The 20,930-nt window shown below is 53.0% G+C and overlaps 2 protein-coding genes across 3 annotated transcripts; one reads left to right on the forward strand and one right to left on the reverse strand.

Annotated features, from left to right (window-relative positions):
- Positions 1-794: 794 nt before the first annotated feature.
- CDPF1 (cysteine rich DPF motif domain containing 1) lies at positions 795-19,040 on the reverse strand. 2 transcript variants are annotated; one of them, XM_069099312.1, is made up of 4 exons: positions 18,870-19,040; positions 17,729-17,841; positions 11,612-11,723; positions 795-4,417 (listed from the first exon to the last, which is right to left on the reverse strand). In XM_069099312.1, the coding sequence occupies exons 2-4, from the start codon at positions 17,839-17,841 to the stop codon at positions 4,271-4,273; spliced, it is 372 nt and encodes a 123-aa protein (XP_068955413.1). In that variant the 5' UTR covers positions 18,870-19,040; the 3' UTR covers positions 795-4,270. The 2 variants fall into 2 exon arrangements, with proteins under 2 accessions (XP_068955413.1, XP_068955412.1); XM_069099311.1 differs by lacking the exon at positions 18,870-19,040 and adding an exon at positions 18,179-18,725.
- On the forward strand, positions 18,801-19,652 carry LOC138169748 (uncharacterized protein C10orf95-like). The gene has a single exon (XM_069099322.1). The coding sequence runs from the start codon at positions 18,801-18,803 to the stop codon at positions 19,650-19,652; it is 852 nt and encodes a 283-aa protein (XP_068955423.1).
- The last annotated feature ends 1,278 nt before the right edge of the window (positions 19,653-20,930 follow it).

The following is a 20,930-nucleotide window of genomic DNA, read 5'->3' on the forward strand; positions in this document are numbered from 1 at the left end:
AAAGATTCAAGCTGGAAGCAACATTACAGATCAGCTGGTCCAAACTCATTTTACAGATGAGGAAACTGAGGCCAGGGAGGTTGCCCCACTGAAACCTGGAACACTAGTGAGTGCCTTCAAAGTCCACGGTTAATCATCCCCCAGCCTTAACAATGACATCCACAGGTTCATACCTGCCAGAAAGAGGAAGGTTATGTTTGTCCCACTGTGTGAAATGAAACCCAAACACCTCCAAAAAGATATGTCCCGTCAGCACTGACTCCTGTGAAGGGGTGAAGGGAGAGGCGCTCTGCTCCCCATCCTTTCTGCCCCCATCTTTAATGTGCCTTGAAAGACTAGGGCCGAGATGCAGGGAACGCCAAGCCTTGGCAACCCTCTGAGAAGACCTGGGGTCTCCAGGCCCAAGACCCCATCACTCAGGTAAGGGCTGTTCACCTTCCCCACACAAACCAGTGGCGAGAGGGCTTGAGCCCAGTTCTGAAGCACTCAGGGCAAGCTTCTATTGATCATTTCAAAGGTAATTTCTCTTTTGAAAATGGCAGCAGTGCCCAGGGCAGGGAAAATAGTGAGTGCCTTGGAGTGTCCACATGAATGTATGCATTATGGCTGAATGAATGAACAGACAGACAAAGGCTTCACTTAGGCAACTGCTCAGTCTGCAGCCCTTCAGGGTTCCCTTCCAGGCTGATGCCGGGAGCTGTCTCCCAGGCTCTTTCCACATCCTTGTAATGGGAAATCCATCTGTCAGGACACTACATTACTAGAATAACATTTGGGTCACTTTACAAATCCCATGATGCAAAAGTACTTTAATCAGCCAAAGTAACATCTGTGATATACATGATAGGCTTTTAAATCTGTGTCTTCTGTGAATTCTTACAATGTCAATAAGGTGCATGGTTTTCTGGCAGATCAGAAATACAAAGTAGGTGAAACAAAACAAAGTTCTGGTAATTTTGATTTAAAAGCCATGTCATTTCTTTTTTAATTAAATCTTTTTTTTTTTTAATTAACAGGCATTAATTTTCTCTCTTCACCTCCCTTTCTCCCCCAGTGGGGAAAAAAAGGAAAAAACAAAACCCTTGTAACAAATATGCAGTCAAGTAAAACATATCCCCACATTGGTCAGGTCTAAAAACGTTTGTCTCATTATGCATAGATTCCATTCCCAATCTACCAGGAGGTAAGCAGCAAGTCTCAACCTTGGTCCTTTAGAATTGTGGTTGGCCATTGCATTGACCCAAGATCCTCAGTCTCTCAAAGTTGTTTATCTTTATAATGTCGTTACTGTACATTCTGGTTCTGATCACTTTCCCCTCAATCAGTTCTGAAGAGTCTTCCTGGGTTTCTCTGAAGCCATCTTTTTCATTTCTTGACACACAAGAGTATTCCATTACATTCATATGCCATAATTTGCTCAGGTGCTCCCCAATTGATGATTTCTAACTCTTCTTTTCTGTATCTCTCTGAATTATAAGCCAAGTAAGGGTATTACTGCTGGGCCAAAGGATATGCATTTATAGTGACTTTTTAGGCACTGTTCTAAATTGCTTTCCAGAATGGCTGGACCATTCTCCACCAACAGGGCACCACTGGACCTGTTTTCCACAACTTGAAAATTGGCCGTTCTGCTCCTTTGTCAACTTTGCCAATCTTATGGATGTAAGGAAGACCCTTTAAGGTACATTTCTCTAACCATCAGTGATCTGAAACATTTTTTCACATGGCTATGAAAGCTCACATTTCTTCCCTTATGATCATATCCATTCAGCCACCTATCAATTGGGAATTACCTCTTGAATTCTTCTAAATTTGAGTCAGCTCCTTATACATCTTGGAAATAAGACCTTTACTGGGGAACATTTCATGTCTACTTAGTTACCCAAGGTTTATTTTCCCCTTAGTCTGTCACATTAACTGAAGTGCCTGGTGCATAGTAGATGTGTAATCAATGTTTACTGGCCAACTAACCAGGGCAGGACCTGCCAGGTCCACTCACCAGCTGGCACAAATTAGCTGTTCTTTCTCTCAATCAGATGAACAACAAAGCCTCACTTCACTAAGCGCTGTCTAACAAAGGTGACCCAGACACATCTAAGGAAGGGCTCTCCCTCCTCCCCTCTCCTCTCCTCCCCCCCCCCCCCCCCCCCCCCCCCCTCTTCTCTCTCTCTCTCTCTCTCTCTCTCTCTCTCTCTCTCTCTCTCTCTCTCCCTGCTGCTGTTAATTATCACGTGTTCTTACCAAAGAAAGCTGTCACCTGTGAAGGCTGGTTCACTTATGTCTCTGTGCTCAGTCATTAAGAGGGAAGGTCACAGAACTGGGACCACAGGCACCACTCCTGAGATCCATCAAGTTCTTGGCTCACAGTGCCATGTTGCTAAAGGCAGTGTGTGCCCCCTGGTGTCATGGCCCTTCCTTCTACTGACTCATAAAAACGTCCATGTCTCTCTTCTTTTCCACTAAGCCAGGACCTCCAAGAGGGAGGGTCTCACTGGACCTGGGCAGAAACCGCCAATATCCAGAGTGCAGTATTCGATTTTGTTTTTTGGTGTGTCTGTGTTTATCTCAAAAACTTCTTAGGTGCCTTTACTGCCCTGAAAATGTCACCAAGCTTGGTGAAGGCTATTCATTCATAACACTACTAAACAGGGAGAATTCACAAGGAGCAGCTACTGATGAGCCTTCCTGTATAACCCCACTAACTCAGGTGAATATCTCTAGTGTTCTTGGATGACAGCAGGACCAGGCTAGAACAGGGCTGAAATGAGATGCTCAAGGACCTCAGGAAACAGGAAAGGCCTGACTGCCAAGCTGCTGTTTGACACTTGGAGAAGGGAGGAGAGATGGCCTTTTTCTATTCCCAGGAATGGAACAGGGGTGCCTCCTGTGTGGCAGAGTAGAAACAAGTCTAGAGCCATTTTTGATTTTTCATCTTTTGTTATGAACTTTCATTCACTAAGAAGGGACTGAACTGAGAGTATCCACTAATGATTTCTAGCTTGACTTTGTAGGAACTTATGTTCTTGGGATGTCCTACTGTAAGACTGATGAATGTAAAAAGCTAATTTCAAGGTACAGTTTGCCTTAAATGGTTTTTAAAAGAATAAACTATTTTTAAAAGTCATTTGGTGGGTTATTAGTGACTGGTTCATTTGATGGAATGGAATGCTGCCCCTGGATCACAGTGGCTGGTTCCCTGTGTGAAGGGAGACTCTTCTTACACCACAGGCCTTCCTTGCTAACCACCACCTACTGGACAGAGACTAGACTGAGAGCTGGCTCTCCTTCCCTGGTGAGTGGCCACGTTCCCTTAACTCAGGCAGCCTGCACAAGGCACTTGGGATAACAACACAATATTAGAATTAAATCTGGTGCTTCTAACTTTTTAAAATGGGGCCATTTTAAAATAGGTCAGATAAACTTCTTAGTAAACCAAAGACATCCGATCCACAAAGGCCTTGTGAATCGATCCCCAGCCCCTGCCCTTGCTGAGGTCCCTGTCAATGGGCCTGGCCCTGACCTAGAAGAGGAGAAGATGGAATGCAGTGGTTGTGGAGAGTCCCTGGTACCTTTCTGGTGTGCCCTCCCTAGCATGTTTCTCACTTAGATTGCTACTGGGCCTGAAAAAGCCAGATGAATGAAAATGGGAATAACATGCAGTCCATCACAGAAAGTGGCGCCATGATGGACAGCACTCTGGACAGCTTCTACCCACCACTGCTGAGAGGCAAATGAGATTCCCCAGCACGGGTACGAAGGGAAAAGAGGCTGGCTGCAGGAGGCCCGGGCCTACAGTTGGTGGACAAAGCCTGTGCTTGCCTCCCCTGCCAGAAGAGGAGGTGGTGGGCCTCTGGCCAAAGGCCAGGCTCTCCTGTTGCTGTCATCTGCTTCACCCTTCTTCTCTCTGTGGATGGCTGCCAAGGTGAGGATTGTCCTGGGCTCCCCTGTTCAGAGGGGCCTTGCTCACTGGCACCATGTAGCACCTTTGGGCCCAACTGATCTGCAAAGAAGCCTCTGGCTTAGACCTGCTCAGATCAACTGAAGCCAGAATCCCGATTGGTTTCCAGAGTTGGAAGCTGATCGCAGCAATATGAGAGACATCCTGTAATAAGGGGAGCTTGGCCACCTGGACACCTCCAGCCCCCTTTAGAAGCCACAATGATGGCCAATGGAAGGTCCTCTCAGGTTTTCTGTTCACAGGAACAAATGGAAAAAAAGTGCTACAACAGCCAGGGCAGCCAGAGCCTCTGTTCTTGGCAGAATCTCCCCATCAGGTCCTCGAGGCAAGCTTCTTAGAGGCACCTTTGGGGACAGCCTGCCTCTTCTCCACATCTTGCCGTATCTCCTGAGGGAAAGCACTGAGATTCTCACGAACACAGGGGAGGCAAAATCTTCTCGAGTAGAATAAGCTGCACTCCTGAAATGGAAGAGAAAGGTGAGATTGCCACAGACTTCTTCAAGGGCTGCTGTCATAGTCATTAACCCCTCAGGAACCACAGGGGCAGCTGTCTTGGCCCAGCAGGCCAGCCCGGCTCCTCTCCCTTCCTCCCCTCACCTGACACTTGTCACCACTGCCCTCCCCAGCCCTCTCCCAAGCCCCATCTCCTCTTTCTCTGGGACAGAGGCCAAGACCAAGCGGAACTGCAGGAGGTCCAGGAGAACCTGAAATGGCATGATGGGCCACAGGACCACAAGTTACTGTTGCCGCCGCTGCCACTGCACCCCTGCTGCAGGCGGTTAGAAGCAAAGGACCACGTGGTCCCTGTCTGCAAGGACAAGGACTGTGTTCTAGGGGCTGTCAGCCTGCCTTGGTTTCCTCCAAAGGCCATAAGAGCAGAGCTCTCTCTTCCATCCCAGGCCCTGGGACGCTCTAGCCTCTGGCACTCTCCACTCTCCCACATGGCCATCCTAACTCCCAGGTCCCTGGGATTCAAAGCTAGAGAGCGGGCCCTTCTAGGTCACTGACTCCAGGGTTCTCACCCTGTTTGTATTCTGGAGCCCTTGATGGTCAGCGTGGTGAAGCCCAGGGACTCTTCAGCATCATGTGTTTAATTAAGGAGATGCTCAAAGTCAGTTAGAGGGAAATAAAAACAAAAACAGAATTTTTCTCATCCGACTTCACAGATGCCTGGAAATCTATCCAGAGACCTCCATGGGCCTCAGGTGAAAAACCTCTGGTCAAACCCAGTCTCATTCTAGAGATGAGTAAACAGGCCCAGAAAGGCCAGTGACTTGCCCAAAGCACCACAGATGAGCAGCGGCACTCAGGCTCTCTGGCTCCAAATTCCACACTCTCCAATTCTGAGGGACGGTGACAAACTGAGCCAAGGAGTAAAGACTGAAAATGCTGCCAGAGGACACAGCACACGCATCTGAAGAAGGTAGGGGAGGCCCAAAGCTACGGTCCGGCTAGTTCAGGAAGAGCTTCCGTGCACTGGGAAGAACAAGGTGGGCTGGAAGCTGGACAGCTCCTGGCTGAGGACACTCTCCGGCCAGCCCAGACAGCAGAGGCACCATCACAGCCTGGCCCCCCGTGGCCCTGCCCAGCTCCCCAGCTTGCAGGCTGCCCTTTTCTCTGTTCTACACTGCTAGAGGAGCAAAGGGAAGAAATCTGCAGCCCCTCATACCCACGATCAACAATCAGAGACGTTAACAAACAGCTACTGGTCCGACCCCGGCTTCTGATGGTCCACTGGATGGACACGTACTAGCTGTGTGACCCTGGGCAGGTCACTTAACCCCAACTGCCTTGTCTTCCCCCCTCCAAAAGGGGGGGGCAGCTAGGGGATGCAGTGAATGGAGCATCAGCCCCGGAGTCAGAAGGACTTGAGTTCAAATCCAGTCTCAGACACTTGACACTTACTAGCTGTGTGACCTTAGGTAAGTCACTTAACCCAAATGCCTTGCCTTCCCTCCTCAAAAAAAAAAAAAAAAAGAAAAGGTGAGTGTCAGGGGGTTTTATCCCCCATTAGCTGATACTGAAGGCCTTTTCCCCTGGGTTTATCCCTCCCTAAAGCTCTGTGAGAGAGAAGAATAGAGTTGAGCACTCTTACCAGCATGCCCTGCCCACCTACCCCTGACCAATCCTCAGGAAACAAGGGAACCTGTCCATTTCAGAGCCTCCACCCCAAAGGGGCCCCCAGTGACTCCCAGGGGTTTCTCACTGGCAGGCACCTTCCCCTATGACACCTGGCCAGCACTCAAAGTCTCCCCCTGAAAATTTCCTCAAACCTAAAGGAAAACCTGATCACTTCCTCCCACAGTTGATCTTTGGGGATCCCACCAATGTGAAAATTGCAACCACGTGGCCCCAGACCCGCCCACCCCGGGCTACTGACGCCTAGGTTCTTCCAGCCACTGATTTTTGTTTAGTCTGATGTCCTCTCGTGGCCCTGGTGGCCTCCCTTCTGCAGGAGGGCTGATCCAGAAGAAATGAAGTTTGTCTTTCCCCAGGTGTTGTGACTGTGGCAGAGGGCAGCAGGCCCCTTACCGCCTTGGTCCTGACCATCCAGTCTTTGTCAGGGGGCCCAGGATGACACTGATTTTCCTGCCTGCCCAATCACTCTTCTGACTCAGACAGAGCTTGCAGTCCATCCACTCTGACTCCCGGATCTGTTTCTAGAAGCACATCTGGCGTAGGCCTAGACACAGCCCTGTTTGCTGTCCCTGCTAAGGCTCAGTGCCCAGGTCTAGCCTGTGGCAATCGATTACTCTGAATCCTGTCCCCAAGTGGGCTCCAGACTCCAACCAGTTCTGTCTCATGGTCAGATCTGGCGGGCACCCCCCCTCTTTGCCTTCAGCCAAGGAGGAAGATGCTGAGCATCCCAGGGCAAGGGCAGGCCACCCTCTGAGGGCCCTGCTCCCCAGGCTGGTCTGTCGCCTCTATCCTATTCATCACCCAATCAGAAGCCTGGTGCCTGCTGTCTCACGACGTCCAGGACACCCCCCTTCCTTCCTCAATGGGCCTGGTACCTGGCTCCCAGCCCTCCTGTCCTTCCCAATGGCTGCCAGGTGCTAGGGGACAGAGCCCACCTCAGCCACACACAAAGATCTAGCCAGCCACAAGTGGTCCACATCCACCATCTACCATCATTCCAGGACTCCCTCTGCCCCCAGGCCCACACCATGACCTATGTCCCAAGCCGTCTCCTTTTCTCGAGTCCCTCACCCCCTAATCGTATCACTGACTGTGCAGGGAAGCCTCCGCCCCAGATCCCTCATGGAGTCCTGTGCCTTAACTCCCACAAACATGCTGCAAAGGCAGGTGGAGAAAATCAGGAAGCCTGCTGCCTGCATCCTCTACCCAAGAGTAGCACCTCCCTCCCCAGCCCTGCTCCCTCAGCTGAGAATTCTGCCCCGTGTTTTACAGAAAAAGGAGGCCATTCGCTTCCTCATCTAACCTCGCTGCACTCCCTCTGCCACCAGCTCCTCCTTCACTCTTCCCCATGAAGAAGTGACCTTCCCCCTGACCGACATGTCCAGCGATCCCCTCAGGCCTCTCTCCTCCAACAGATCAGAATGCCCCCGTCAGGCCCTCCCTCGCTAGTCTTCAATCTCTCCCTCTCCACTGGCTCCTTCCTTCCTACCAAAAATGTCTCCCCCATCCTCAAAAAACCCCTCTTGATCCCCACTATCATCCTGCATCTTTTTTTTTTTTTAATATTTTATTTTTGGAAGGGGAAGGTAAGGCAATTGGGCTTAAGTGACTGGCCCAAAGTCACATGGCTAGTGTTGTGTCTGAGGCCAGATTTGAACTCAGGTCCTCCTGATTCCAGGGCCAGTGCCACCTAGCTGCCCTGTGTATCTTTTCTCCCTCTTCTGACTAAATTCCTTGGGAAGGCCATCCATGACTGGCGCCTCGATTTCCTTTCCTCTCCCAATTCTCAGCTCTCTGCGGTCTGGCTTCCTCTGATTGGTCAAAGTCTCCTACAATCTCCCCGTGACCAGAGTGTGGCCTCTGCCCAATGCCGCAGGCGTCACTCAGCCCATCGCCCTCTTCTCCTCTCTGGGCTTCTTGACACTGTCCCTCTTGGTTCTCTCATCTGACTGCTCCTTCTCCAGCTTCTTGGAGGCAGCTGTGTCAGCACACTTCCCGGGCACTGCCCAGGGCACACTCCCAGGCCCTGCTTTCCTTGGGGCCCTCCTCGGCTCCCATGGTCACTGCTGTGCCCATGACTCAGACCGCTCTTCCGGCAGCCCTAACCTGGACTCCAGTCTCACAGCTCAAGCTGGCCATCCAACAGGCACCCAAACAGAGAGCCTCTTCTTTTCCCCTAAATCCTTCCCACCCTCCCAGTCCCCCAGTCACAACCTGGGAGTGGCCCTCAACTCCTCACCCATCCTTACCCCTCACGTCCAATCTCTGGCCAAGTACCCACGACCACATTCCAAATCCACTTACCCCTACTACATATAACCTCTCTCTGGGGGTTGGGGGGGGACCCTTTCCAGGCTCATGGCACTGATGCAGTTCTCCACAATTACTATGTGGCCAGGGAACCATCTCCTCCCATTCACCCCCTGAAGTCATTACAGATCATCAGGGGCCTCGAGCACAGCCCCATGGTCACTGGTGGTGCCCCTCCCGAGTCACACACTGTTTCTGCCTCACCTACCCTACACAATGGGCCTGTCCTTTCTCTGATCTCCCCTTCCACCCAAATCCCTTTTCCAGGCCCCTCTGGTTAGTCTGTGCACTTTCAGCTCATCCTGGCCCTATCCTCTGCTGAATTCTCCTTATTTGGCCTCCCACCTCGACTCAGTGGCTTTCTGGGTAGTTATGCCAAGTGAGGGGCAGCTCCCCCGCAATTTGCTTGCCACATCGTTCTATTTCAGCCTTCAGAATTTCACAGCAGCATTCTGGATTACAGAATCGTGCCCCCTACCCCCCAGCACCTTCTGCCCACAACGTGGGCACGGAACCCTGCCCAGGGAGCCCTTCCTTTTTCTCCCACATTCTACCCCCACCCCCAGTTTCCCAGTCTTATCACTTGGGTAGCCGGCTCCATCGTTGCTGGTCTAAATCAGAAGGGCATGTCTCCTTTTCACCTTGAAGGCCCAGGTCTAATGGTTTAAATTTCCTCTGGCTACCTCCTGGCACTAGTTCAAATGCCTGGGAGAAGTAGGTGATGACAGACAGACAGATTGACTGAGAGCCTGTGCTTCTCCCCTGGCTCAGTGGGGAGGAGGTCTGGCCCTGGAGAAGCAGGTTTCTCAGTCCAAATTCACAAATGTGTGCAGAGCCCAGGGCTCACCCTGGGGGAGGCCAGGATCCCTACATGTTCTCACAAAGCACCCTCCTCTGGAAGAGAGAGGAGACAAAGTCAATAACTAAAATAGCCAACTTCACAGAGGAAGGCCAAAGTGAGAAGGGTCAGGGAGGAGCATCTTAAAAGAATGGCTGGGGAGGCGACCAGGCCCAGTGTAGGGGCAAGAGGATCAGGGCATGAAGGAAAGTCAATGAGAAAGACCGTCCAGGAGGGCAGCAGCAGCCTGCCAAGGGCTCCAAATGCTGAGCAAAAGACTCAGAATCTCAGTTAGTGGGAGAAAGGACCTGTGTGAACTCAGAACATGGCCACGGCTGTATGGCAAGGGTCCTGGAGGATCACTCAGCAGCAGCAGGGGGCCTTGGGAGCCCATGCCAGAAAAGCATCCTGGGTTCAGAGCCTCCCCGGCCACCAGCAAGGACCACTCAGAGCACCTGGCTTCCGATCCAGCGAGCCGACAAGCTGGCCATCCTCCCCCTATAAGAGGAGGGGAGGGGTCGGCCTAGAGGGGACCACTAAGGTCCTCTCAAGTCTGAAGCAGAGCAGGGTCCAGGGGACAGGAAGGTCGGGGGCTCCCAAAGAGTCTTCTGCATTGGGGCGGCTAGGTGGTACAATGAATAGAGCACCAGCCCTGGAGTCAGGAGGACCTGAGTTCAAATTTGGCCTCAGACACTTAACACGAACACTAGCCATGTGACCTTGGGCAAGTCATTTAACCCAATTCCCCCCCCAAAAGAAAAAAAAAAAAAAAAGCCTTCTGCAGCGGTGGCCCTGAGTATGAGGAAAGGAAGGAGAAGGGGCCTGGGGACCCCAACATCAGGAGCTGGGGTGAGGAGGTGGCACCAAGGAAGCAGGCAGGACAGGCCTCCACAGGCTGAGACCAGACACAAGGTGGTTACCGCTGACAAGGGGGCCGCAAAGACACATTCCCAGGGTAGCTGGGGCAAAAACGAGAGGACCAAAGGAGTTAGGGAGACAGCTGGCAAAGGGCACTGGGATGAGTGCAGCAGAGAGGCAGGAAGCCCCGGGCCCGGACCGGGTGAGCCGAGGCATTGGTGGAGAAAGACGCATGGACACAAGGAAGGAATGGCGCTCGAGAGGGTCAGCAGCAGAGACCCCTCCTCGAGGAAGAAGGCTTCTCCTCGTCCTCACTCCCAAGCCCTGCAGCTATAGGCCCCCATCTCACCTGCCTCCCTCGCACTGGAGTTCCCTTTCCCTGCCACAGACACAGGCCAGCCATGGGAGCTGATGGTGGGGAAGGATCCCCAAGGGCTGCTGGGCCCTTCTCATCCTTCACATTGAAGTGTCCTTCCTGGTTTTGATCTAGGAAGTCTTCAGCCTGGCTGGAGGGAAGCCCAGCCCCAGGCCTTCTTGACCAGGACATGTACCTCACCCGTATCTACTTTCCCTAATTTCTGGCCTCGTCCTAAGTGGCTCTAATAGGGACCGCCTGCTGTCAGGAATGGGAGAGCCTGGGAACGGGGGTCAATAGCTGGGTTCAAATCCCGCCAGACTTAACAGCTTCATGGCACGATCTGTAGCCCAACTGTTGCCAGCCAGCAGATTCAGAAATGACTCCCATACCTATGCAGGGTCACCTCGTCCCTGTAAACATCAAACCAATCGGATCCCCTGATTGTGCACACGTTTTCTGCAAGGTTCCCCAGAGCCTGCCACGTCAAACAAACGGTGGCTTCGGCTGCATAAGGGGACAAGTGGAACAGGCTTCTGCACTGTCTCCAGCTGGGCTCCGCTCGTGCCTTGCCCTCCTCTGTCTCCTCCAAGTGACCTCTCCCTCTGAGGGCCCTGGGGAGGCCTCTGTGGCTCCAAGAAACAAGAGTGTCCACCCATCGTTTAGCCAGCTTCCTCCCACCCAGCTCACTTCTAAGCCTCGTCAGCACCCAGGACAGCAGACAGGAGGGAGGAGTGGAGGGGGTCTGTCCCCCAAACAAGATCATCACCCCTGGGAGACCAGGAGGCCTAGAGTTGTTCCTGCCTCCCGGGTCTTCCTGGGGCCTCAAGCTCCTCCTCAGTGACCCACAAGGACCTCCAAGGCCCTTCCCATTTGCAAGCCTCAGACAGCTCCATTAGCTTGGACTTTCTGTTGAGCTCAAAACTCCCAATCACATCACCCCCTGGTCCTATGCCTACCCTGACAAACTGAGACCCAAAGATGTCCTTCTCCCTGTCCCAAATCCTTTGTGGGGAAGGGCAATTCTCATTAGGGAATCTGGGCCTGCTCTCCTCCTCACCCCAGCCCCCCTGGGTCCCCCACCCGGCCCCCTGCTGTGTGCTGCCCCCCCCCCCCCCCCCACTCCCCAAGCCCCCAGTGACATGCTACTTACCGGGCCCACACACACCAGCTTGCTGCAGAGGCTACACCAGGAGCCCAGGATCAGGAATTTGTCTTTGTCAGAGGTGAAAGGGTCCTTCAGCACAAAGCATTCCTCCAGGAGTCTACAAGGGGAGAATCCTGGGCATTGACCACCAGGTCTGGGGTTCCCAGAGGTCAATGTACATGAGGCTGGGGGCTTCCTCCTCAAAGGTCCAGCGACCAATGGAGACTCCTCACCCAAGCTGAATTGAGGTTTCCAGCCCCCTTACTGAGGAACATGGAAACTCAAAGTTGAGCAGGAAGAAGCAGAGGAAGGATTCAAACCCAGATCCTCCTCCTCCCCCTCCCGGCCCATTGCTCTACCATCCCCACTTCAGAAGGAGGGCCGCCGTCCTGCCAAAGTGCTCAAAGCCCCAGAGGAGGTGCACTCACCCAGCCTCGGCCTTCCCGGGAAGCTCCCTGCCCTTCGGACCACTTTGGCCATTAGGCACCTCCCCCCCAGTCACACTGTCCTCATGGGCCTCCCTCCCTCTCTACGCTACATTTTCATGCCACACCCCCACCAAGCACTGTACACTACCACCATGGTACTAGCAGCACCAACAGCGCTGGGCTCCACCAGTAAACCTCACAGGAGCACCCTGGTTATCAGGGAGACCCAGTGGGGGGAGGTTCCCACTGGGCTGGATGGAGGAGCTGCAGGGAGAAGAGGCCACCATTGCCAGTGGGCTTAGAGCTCAGGTCGCCAACAAAGCCCCTCCCACATACAGATCTGGGCTCCCCACAGCCCCCCAAGCCACTGCCCAGCTTGGAAGCAAATAAATAAGGCCACACCAGATCACAAACCAAGGCCTCTACAGCTTCAGGCCACCTGCAGCCCAGGCCTGCATCTATCTCCCAAGGGGTGCGGGCTTAATCTCCACTGCACCCCCAACCCAATAAGTGAGAAGAGAAGGGACCATCAAAGGAGTAACCAAGCCCAGAGGGGATGTGGCCCAAATCAAGAGAGCACAGACCTGTAGCTGACCTCTGATCAAACGGAAGACAGATCATCCCCTAAGCTGTGGACCTGGCTCCAGGCAAGTCCCCTCATCTGTGAAATGGGAACAACGATGGCATCTATCACTCAGGCTGGCACAAGGCTCAGCCCAGACAGTGATGAACTTCAAGGTTTGCAGAGCACATTGGAGACACTCAACCCCAAGAAGCAGTGCTATTACCATCCCCAACCACAGATGAGGAAACTGAGGCCCAGCAGGCCCCCAGCTGGGCAGCACCCAAGGCCAGAGTGGTACCAGTGTCCCTGCCTCCAAGCCAGCATGCTCCCTGGAGCGCCACCTTGTGGTGGCAGGAGGCGATACAGGTGAAGCACCCTTCAGTAACCTGGAGGCCAGCAGCCTGCCCCCAAGCAGAATGTCTGTCTGTGACCCAGCAGAGCAGAGGCACAGAACACACCCAGGCCGTGAGGGGCTCCCCTTCTCAGACCACCAGACGGTCATCCCAAAGGATTCTGAGTAAGGCCACACAATCCAGCCATCTGAAATGCCAGGTAAGGGCAGCTGGGGCCAGCACTCCCTCCCCCACTCCAAAGAAGACAGCAAAGGCCACCCAAGGAGTATTCTGCATGTTTCTGTTTACTTGGGTCAGCATCCACAGCCACCTCTCAGAATGCACTGCATAAGCCTTGAACCGAGAATAAAAGAAAGGGAGAAAGGCCCTACATGTTTAAAAAAAAATAGGCTTAAAAAAATGCTGGGGTGCCCATCCCTTGGTGACTATATATGAATGGGAAGGAATACCACTGTGTTGTCAGAGAAACCGGGGAAGACTTGTCTGAGCAGATGCAGAAGGAGGGGAGTGGGAGGTGAGTGAGAAGAACACTATGTATACAGTGATGAGCCTGGATGGCAGAAGCCAGAGATGTCACGCCCAAATATGCAGGTTTCTGGGCAGGGCCAAAATGGAAACTTGCTTTGTTTGACTCTGCTTCTGGGAAAGTGGGAGGCAGAAAAATCAATCCCTGAAAACTGGGGGAGCTTTTAAAAAATGAGTATGACTCACACCTGTCTCCCAGCACCAAGACCACTATGGCTCCCAATCTCTCTCAGGGGCTCTGGGGGCTGTCTGCCCCATGAACTGAAATTCCAGAGGACTTACAAAAGGCAGGGCAGCGGTTGTGATGTTCCCAAGAAAAGGTTTTTTTCGAGGGACTTTAGCTAAAATGCAGCTCATCCAAGTGGGGTGAGCACACATCCTTTCTCTCACACCCTCACCTCCTGGGCAGAGGGCTGGCCCTGGGGGGGGGGGGGGGGGAGGCTCAGGGTCTTCACTGATGGCTCCCATGAGAGAGTACAGTCCTCTGCCAAGCTCCAAGTACCACAAAAACACCAGCTCCCCACGGCCACCGAGTGCTCTGTCTGCCTCAGCTTATGGGAGCCTCACCCCCATTTCACAGATGAAGAAACTGAGGACCAGAGAGGAGAAAGGGGGCACAAAGAATGGATATGTGCCCTCCCCAGCCCAAGGTCACACACCCAGCACATGGTGTTGCTAGAACATAACCCAGACCTCCTGATCCCCAACCACAAACTCAAAGGAAAACTCTGACTCATATTCTCCATCCTCCCCCCTCCCCATGAGGGAGAGAGGGCAGAGACTGGCCTCATTTTACACATCGGAAAACTGAGACCCAGGGAAGTTCAAGGTCTTGGGTCAGGTCACACAGTCAAGTTCACAAAACCATCAGTGGAACAAGAAGAGTTTGGAAACAAGCCTTTTTCCACTTGGGCAACAAGAGGAATGTGGATTTGGTCACTAGCTCTGAGGCAAGGTCTTCTATTAGGGCGTGCCAGTTGTCAGTGTCAGCAGGGACCCCTGGAGCCACGGCCAGCCAGCACTCTCTCTAGCAGGGATTGTGTGGTTTCCCAAAGTTCGGGGCCCTGGAGAATGCTCCCCTGCTGAAGGAGCCCCTATCTCTTCAGGGACAGCTCTGGCATGGGTTCAGGCCACCAAAACAAAATAAAGTGAGGCCCATAAATTTCTTCTGACAGGTCCCACTGCCTCTCCGTCTTGTTTGATATTTCATCCTGTAACCAGAGCATATCTAGGGATGACTTTCAACACGGCTGTTTGCAGCCAGCACTGCAATCTGGACTAATGAGACCCAGATTGGAGAAAATCAAGGACACACAAGCCATCTCTCACTTGTCAAAGCCCTGTGGAAGGAAACATCCTAGGGATGAGGTTTCTGAGTTCATGGACTCAGCTCTCAAGGGCAGGGTCTCCCTAGCTCTGACCAAGGCACAAAGTCACAGAACCCCCGAGCTAAAAGTACTCTTGTTCTGGGGGCTGCCCAACACACAAAGCTACAGAACGTCAGAGGTGGAAGACCTCAAAGGTCATCCAGGCCAACATTCCCAACAAGGACTAGCTAATGCACATTTCCCCAGAGCTTTTAGCCTTCCAAAGTCTTCTCCCCCAAATCTATGAGATCAGCAATACCAATATTACTCTCCCCGTTTCAGAGATAAGGAGACCAAGGTAGAAAGCCTTCGGACTGCATACTTCTTCCTAAGCAACAGGCTCTCTCCCCTAGGAACTGAGGGTATTGAGTCCAGGAAAGAGAAGAATGGGGTGGGAAGACAGGGACACCTATACAGTGTCCTACTCCGACTAAACATAAATAAAAGAATAACTGGCTTCAGGGGCAGCTAGGTGGTGCAGTGAATAGAGCCCTGGAGTCAGGAGGACCTGAGTTCAAATCCAGCCTCAGACACTTGACACACTTACTAGCCGTGTGACTTTGGGCAAGTCATTTAACCTCAATTGACCTCCAAAAAGCAAAAAAACAAAACAAAACTGGCTTCTTGAAAGAAAGATCCAAGGCATTCAGGAATCGGGGCAAAGCTGGGGTACAACAAGGTGTCTCCTCTTCGGTCTGGAGAGCCCCAAATCAAAGGGTGCCTAGGAGTCCTTTTCTTGAGTGGTAAGGCAGGCAGGGGTGATCCCAGTAGCCCCAGCTCCCCAGGTCCCCTCCTTTGGGGATAATCTTCCACCCGGCTTACTGCATCTCACATCTCCCCACTGGGTTAGTCTGGAAGTCATCAAGTAGCAAAGGCAATATAATCATCCAAGCCCTTCCTTGGTTTTTATCAATTTGGCAAGCTCCTCAAACTGCCAGCACTGCTGGGTGAAAAGGGGTGCCAGTAGGCACTATGAGCCCCATTTTATAAATGAAGAGCCTGAAGGGCAGGAAAGTTGAGTGGATTGTCTATGGTCACTAGCACTGAAGGCAGGACTGGAACCCAGATCCTTCCTGACTCTGTGCCTTTCTCCTGTTTGGGCCTCACCAAGGACGTCTTGCATGACAACCCCAATGTCTTCTGTAAGGGTAGCCGTCACCTGACAACTCACCTGTTGATGTGGCCACTAGAGAATCAAAGAACAAGGAAGTCCATAGCACCTGCTATGTATGGTGTCTTGTCTGACTATTATAGACACAGGACACATCTTGTTGTGCTGATCTACATTTGATTTTCTTTTTTTGAAGCAACAAAAGAATCCATCCAATGGGATCTTCCATTCTCGGGGCCCTCGGTCAGTCCTGTAACTGCAGCAGTCTATGATCAAAGCCTGCCTGGGCCCTTCTCACATTTCATCCAGGGGCTCCTCCGTGCCATCCTAGGCCATTCTCACAAAGGTCTTACTGAGATGGAAGAAGGTAAGCGGCTCAAAAGCAGCTGCGATCAGCCTCTTTTTTGTTGCTTCTTTTGTTTTGATACAAACCTTACATGTGGTTTCAATTCTTCTGGACTTTCCCACTCTTGAGCCCAGTCCTCTTGTACAGTCTGTCTCCTGGCCAGGTCAGGGTGCTCTTCCTGCCCTCAGGACCCCACTCACTCTGCACATCAAACCGCAAGTGGCAGCTTCGCTGTGATAGCGGAAACATCAGTGTGGCGGCAAGCACATGGGCATCCCCAGGAGGCCGCCAGCACAGGGGCCTACATCTGCTTTACTAGGAAGCAGAGCTGTTCAAGGGCTCAACAATCTTTTGTAATCATATTCACTAGTTCAGGGGAAAAATCAGCACCCAATACAGAGAAAATGCAAGCAGAGAAACAAACACCAAGAGAAATTAGTACAGATCAACAAACAGACCCAATTGTATGACCAAGGCAATACATATATGGTTACCAGAGAGAGAAGCAGCAACACTGGGGTTTTTCAAAGGTGGGGGGGCTCCTTAATGGCTACCCAGGGTCCCATCTGGTCAGATCACAAGAACACTCTTACATTCTTCCAGTGAGTGAGCCCCAAACCAAATGCTAACTTCAGAATACATACACCTCTCTTCAGGGTCAGAGGGCATCAGAACCCTACAGCCTAATTATAAAGTAACAAGAGGTGTGAAAGCCTCCCCACAAGCCAGCCTCCCCTGAGCCAGCCGCTCTTCATGGTCTCCACCTGAGGCCTATTAATGGGCAGGAAGATCTTACATGCCATTAGCATTACAATCAGTCACTATGCAAAGAAGCAAAGCTATCCCACTTTGTACCTCTTGGCGGACCTTCTTCCAGCTGAATTGACTAGCGGTTTTCACTAGGTCTTGTGTCAAACTCTCAACGTGTTAGTTTTCCCTTCACTGTTTTTTGTGAGACAACAGAATTTGGGATGTTCCGTTTCCCTCATCCATCACCTTTTTTGTGAGACAACAGAATTTGGGAAGTTCCGTTTCCCTCATTCATCACCTTTTTTGTGAGACAACAGAATTTGGGAAGTTCCTTTTCCCTCATCCCTCACCTTTTGACAACAAGCTTGTCCTCCCAACCAATGCTGTTCTTGTCTGCCGTGTTTCTGCTTGACAAAGAGGTTGAGGACTTGAAGTCTAAGAAAGCTTCTGGGCTCTTTCACCCTCACCAAGGTGTCCAAGGTACCCCACCTTCATTTCCCTCCCAGCTTGGCTTCTGACTCACCGAATTTCAGCACCAGGCACGGGCTAAAGTCTTACCTCGGGACCTCCCTCCAGGACCAACGTGACTCTGAAGAGGTCCAGAAAATGTAAGCGCAAGACGTTCGCCTTGCCCTGTAGTACAGCCATTCACACAGATTCCCCAAGGCAGATACTCACACAACAGTACGGGCGTTGGGAGGTTTCTGCCCCACATAGCTGTATGGTGCGGTCAGGCCACATAGCTGGCATTCAAACACGCCTTTGGGCTCCTGCTCACCGGGAGAGGTCATCTATCAAGTCAAGAAAGCAAATCAATTTATGTTCCAAGGCAAGAAAACTTTCATTATTGTTGTTCAGTTGTGTCTAACTCTCTGTAACTCTGCTTTGGCTTTTCTTGGTAAAGATTTTCCAGTTCATTTGACAGATGGGGAAACTGAGGCAAAGAAGGTTAAGTGACCTGCTCGGGGTCACACAGCTAGGAAGTATCTGGAGCTGTATCTGAACTCAAGTCTTCCTGATTCCAGGCCTGTGCCTCCGTCCCCTGCACCACCCTGCTGCCCAGAAGAAAGCTTTTGGAGTTCTGTTCACGGCTGGGAAAGTGCATAGAAAGGTCATCTGTTATCTAACCTCTGCAACAGCTCCGCCAGGCAGGCGAAGCGGGACAGATGAGGAAACTGAGGCACACACTCCTGTACCCCCTCGTACGTACGTCCCTCTGCATTCTGGTGCACAGGGATAGAGCGTGTGGCCTGGGAAGACCCGTCTTTCTGAGCTCAGACTCATACTAGCGGTGTGACCTTGGCCCCATCACTGAACCCCCCCCCCAAGCCTGTCCCTGCCCCCCCCCCAAAAAAAGCCATTTGCAATGGTTGGTGCAGAGGAGCCGGGGGTTAAAGGGGGGGGGGGGGGGTCGGAGAGGAGACTCGAATAAAAGGCAAGTCTTGCATGGCTCCCGGGGCCCTCCTTCTTGCCTACATCTGGGGGGGCAGCCCCGGCTCCCAGCCCAGGTGCTTCCCTAGGCTGAGGCTCAGGCCAATGGGGCTGGCTGCACAAAGCACAGGCCTGAAAGGCAGCGGCCTCTGGCCACATGCCCCCTGCGGCCCTCCATCCACTGCCCTGGGGCCTTAGCACAAGACAGCACTGGGACACACAGCACCCCAGGGGGCTACCAGGTGTGTGTGTGTGGGGGGGGGGGGGGGGACCGGCGCCCTGGGCGGGGACGCTAGGGACGCAAAAAGGGCCTGGGCCCATGCGCGCGCACGCGCAACGGTCCCCGCCCCCGCCCCTTTCCGTAGCCTCCGTCAGCGGGAGCGCTTACCTCGCTGCTCCGAGCTCCTGGCTTCAGAGTCACGGCGCTGTCTACCTGAGGTCCTTTCTCCTTTCTCCTGGCACAGCAGAGAGTAACGCCGCTACCGCCCTACGCCCCGCCCTGCCCCCGGCGTCCTCTCTCACGCAGGCCCCGCCCCTAGCGCAGGCTCCGCCCCGGCGTCCTCTCACACGCAAGCTCCGCCCCGGCGTCCTGTCTCATGCAGTCCCCGCCCCTAGAGCAGGCCCCGCCCCTAGCGCAGGCCCCGCCCCCGGCGTCCTCTCTCACGCAGGCCCCGCCTCTAGAGCAGGCCCCGCCCCTAGCGCAGGCCCCGCCCCCCCGTTCCCAGCTTGGGCGCACTGCGCTGCGTTCCAGCCCCCCGTTCGTTTATTCGTTCTTTCGCACCCTTTAACAGACGCTCGAATGGCTGCGATCCAGTCCAGAAGAGGGATGGAAGGAGGAGAAGCCTCTTTAGGAGAAAAGAGAAGGCCGTGCTGGCCTTCCAGCAGGCCCAGCGCCGGCTGTGTCGGGCGCTCGGCGGAGGGGCCGCGCCGCAGATGCCCACTACGTCCCGCAGAGAGCGCGGTCGCTGAGCCCTCCTTGGTGAAGGCTGCCTGCTGGTGCAGAGCGCCCCGATGGGGGCCCTGTGAGCAGCCATTAGGAAACACCATGTCAGGGGCCCCCGAGGGTGGGGAGGGAGCGGACCCCGCTGCCCTCCCCGGGCGCCTACCCTGCCAGGCCCCTCCACGTGTCATGCTGACCTTGGAGAAGCATCGCCCCACGTGCCGTAGATGAAAAAAGCCAAGGCCCGAGAGTTAGGCAGCGTGCTTTGTGCGGGCCGGGTGCGCTGGGTCCAAAGACGAGGCACCGCGGGGGCCGGGACAAGGCTTGCTGAGAGACGCTAACATGTGGTCCAGGGCCTTGGACCCAGGTGCGAAAGAGAGGACTCCCAGGCCTCATTCTGCGCAATGACCAGGGGGAAAGGGAGATTTTGTAGAACTGACCCCGGGGTTGACCCTGGCTGCACGTGAAAGCCCATCCATCAAGACTGTCAGAGAAGGCTCAGAAGGGACTCTCAGATCTCAGAGGCTAAATCCTCAGGTAAAGGGTAGCATAGATTCCCATAGGAATACAGGACCAGGGACGAACTCTGAATCCGGGCGGCAAGAGTGGGGTGACCCGCAGCCAACCTGATGTGAGCCGCCGCGGAGCTCGTGCCCAATTCTGCCTCCAGGGTGCTGCAGCTGATGAGATTTCCCAACAGCTGCTGGGTTTGTTTTTGCATCCTCCTCTGCATGTCTGTTCCCTGTAGGGGAAAGGGAGGCATGGTGTCCAAGGAGGCCTGAATCGGAGGGAAAGTAAGGCCCAAGGCTGAGGCCTGGCTCTGCCATCCACAGCTGTGTGACCACAGCAAGCTTCTTTGACCCTCCAGGCCTCAGTTTCTCCCACTGTAGAATGGGAATAAATGTCCCAATAACTGCTTTGCTCACAGGCAGTCGTGATGATTATTACATGCAAGAATGGGCCACATTCTGTCTTGGGTCCATGTCCCGTTGGATTGGTCTGTGTCACCATTCATCTTTGTGACCAACCTCACTGACATCTTGGTGTCCAGAACCAAAATGGGGTTTGCCTGTAGGAACACTTTACCAAATTCTGAGAAAATGAACTCAAAAATTAATTCAAATAATAACTTCAGCAAAGTTACAGAATACAAATATACCCACAGAAATGATCAACATTTCTGTATATACTAACAAAACCCTGACAGGAAAGATAGAGAAATTCCATTTAAAATTGCTGTAAGAAGTATTTGAGAATCTCTTGTCCAAGACCCACTATACAACTATAAACACTGTACAACCAAAGGTAAATCTAAATAACTTGTTGTTATGTCATGTCTGACCCTCTGTGACCCAATAGATCACAACACTCCAGGCTGTTCTGTCCTCTGCTCTCTCCCAAAGTCTGTCCAGGCTCATGTCCATAGCTTCCATGACTCTCTCCATCTATCTCCTCTGCCATCTCCTCCTTTTGCCTTCAGTCTTTCCCAACCTCAGGCTCTTTTCCAGT

This window comes from Petaurus breviceps, unplaced genomic scaffold (assembly GCF_028583685.1).
Source record: "Petaurus breviceps papuanus isolate PSGF00001 unplaced genomic scaffold, PetGlider_PUasm1.0 370, whole genome shotgun sequence".
Lineage (NCBI taxonomy): Eukaryota > Metazoa > Chordata > Mammalia > Diprotodontia > Petauridae > Petaurus > Petaurus breviceps.

Coding starts and splice junctions, on each gene's coding strand:
- CDPF1 (XM_069099311.1), bottom strand. CDS start 18,334: ATGAGTCTGAGCTCAGAAAGACGGGTCTTCCCAGGCCACACGCTCTAT. Junction 17,842..18,178: donor CTGGCGGAGCTGTTGCAGAG/GTTAGATAACAG, acceptor TTGACTTGATAG/ATGACCTCTCCCGGTGAGCA. Junction 11,724..17,728: donor CCCAACGCCCGTACTGTTGT/GTGAGTATCTGC, acceptor CTCCCCTTGTAG/ACTCCTGGAGGAATGCTTTG.
- LOC138169748 (XM_069099322.1), top strand. CDS start 18,801: ATGCGCGCGCACGCGCAACGGTCCCCGCCCCCGCCCCTTTCCGTAGCC.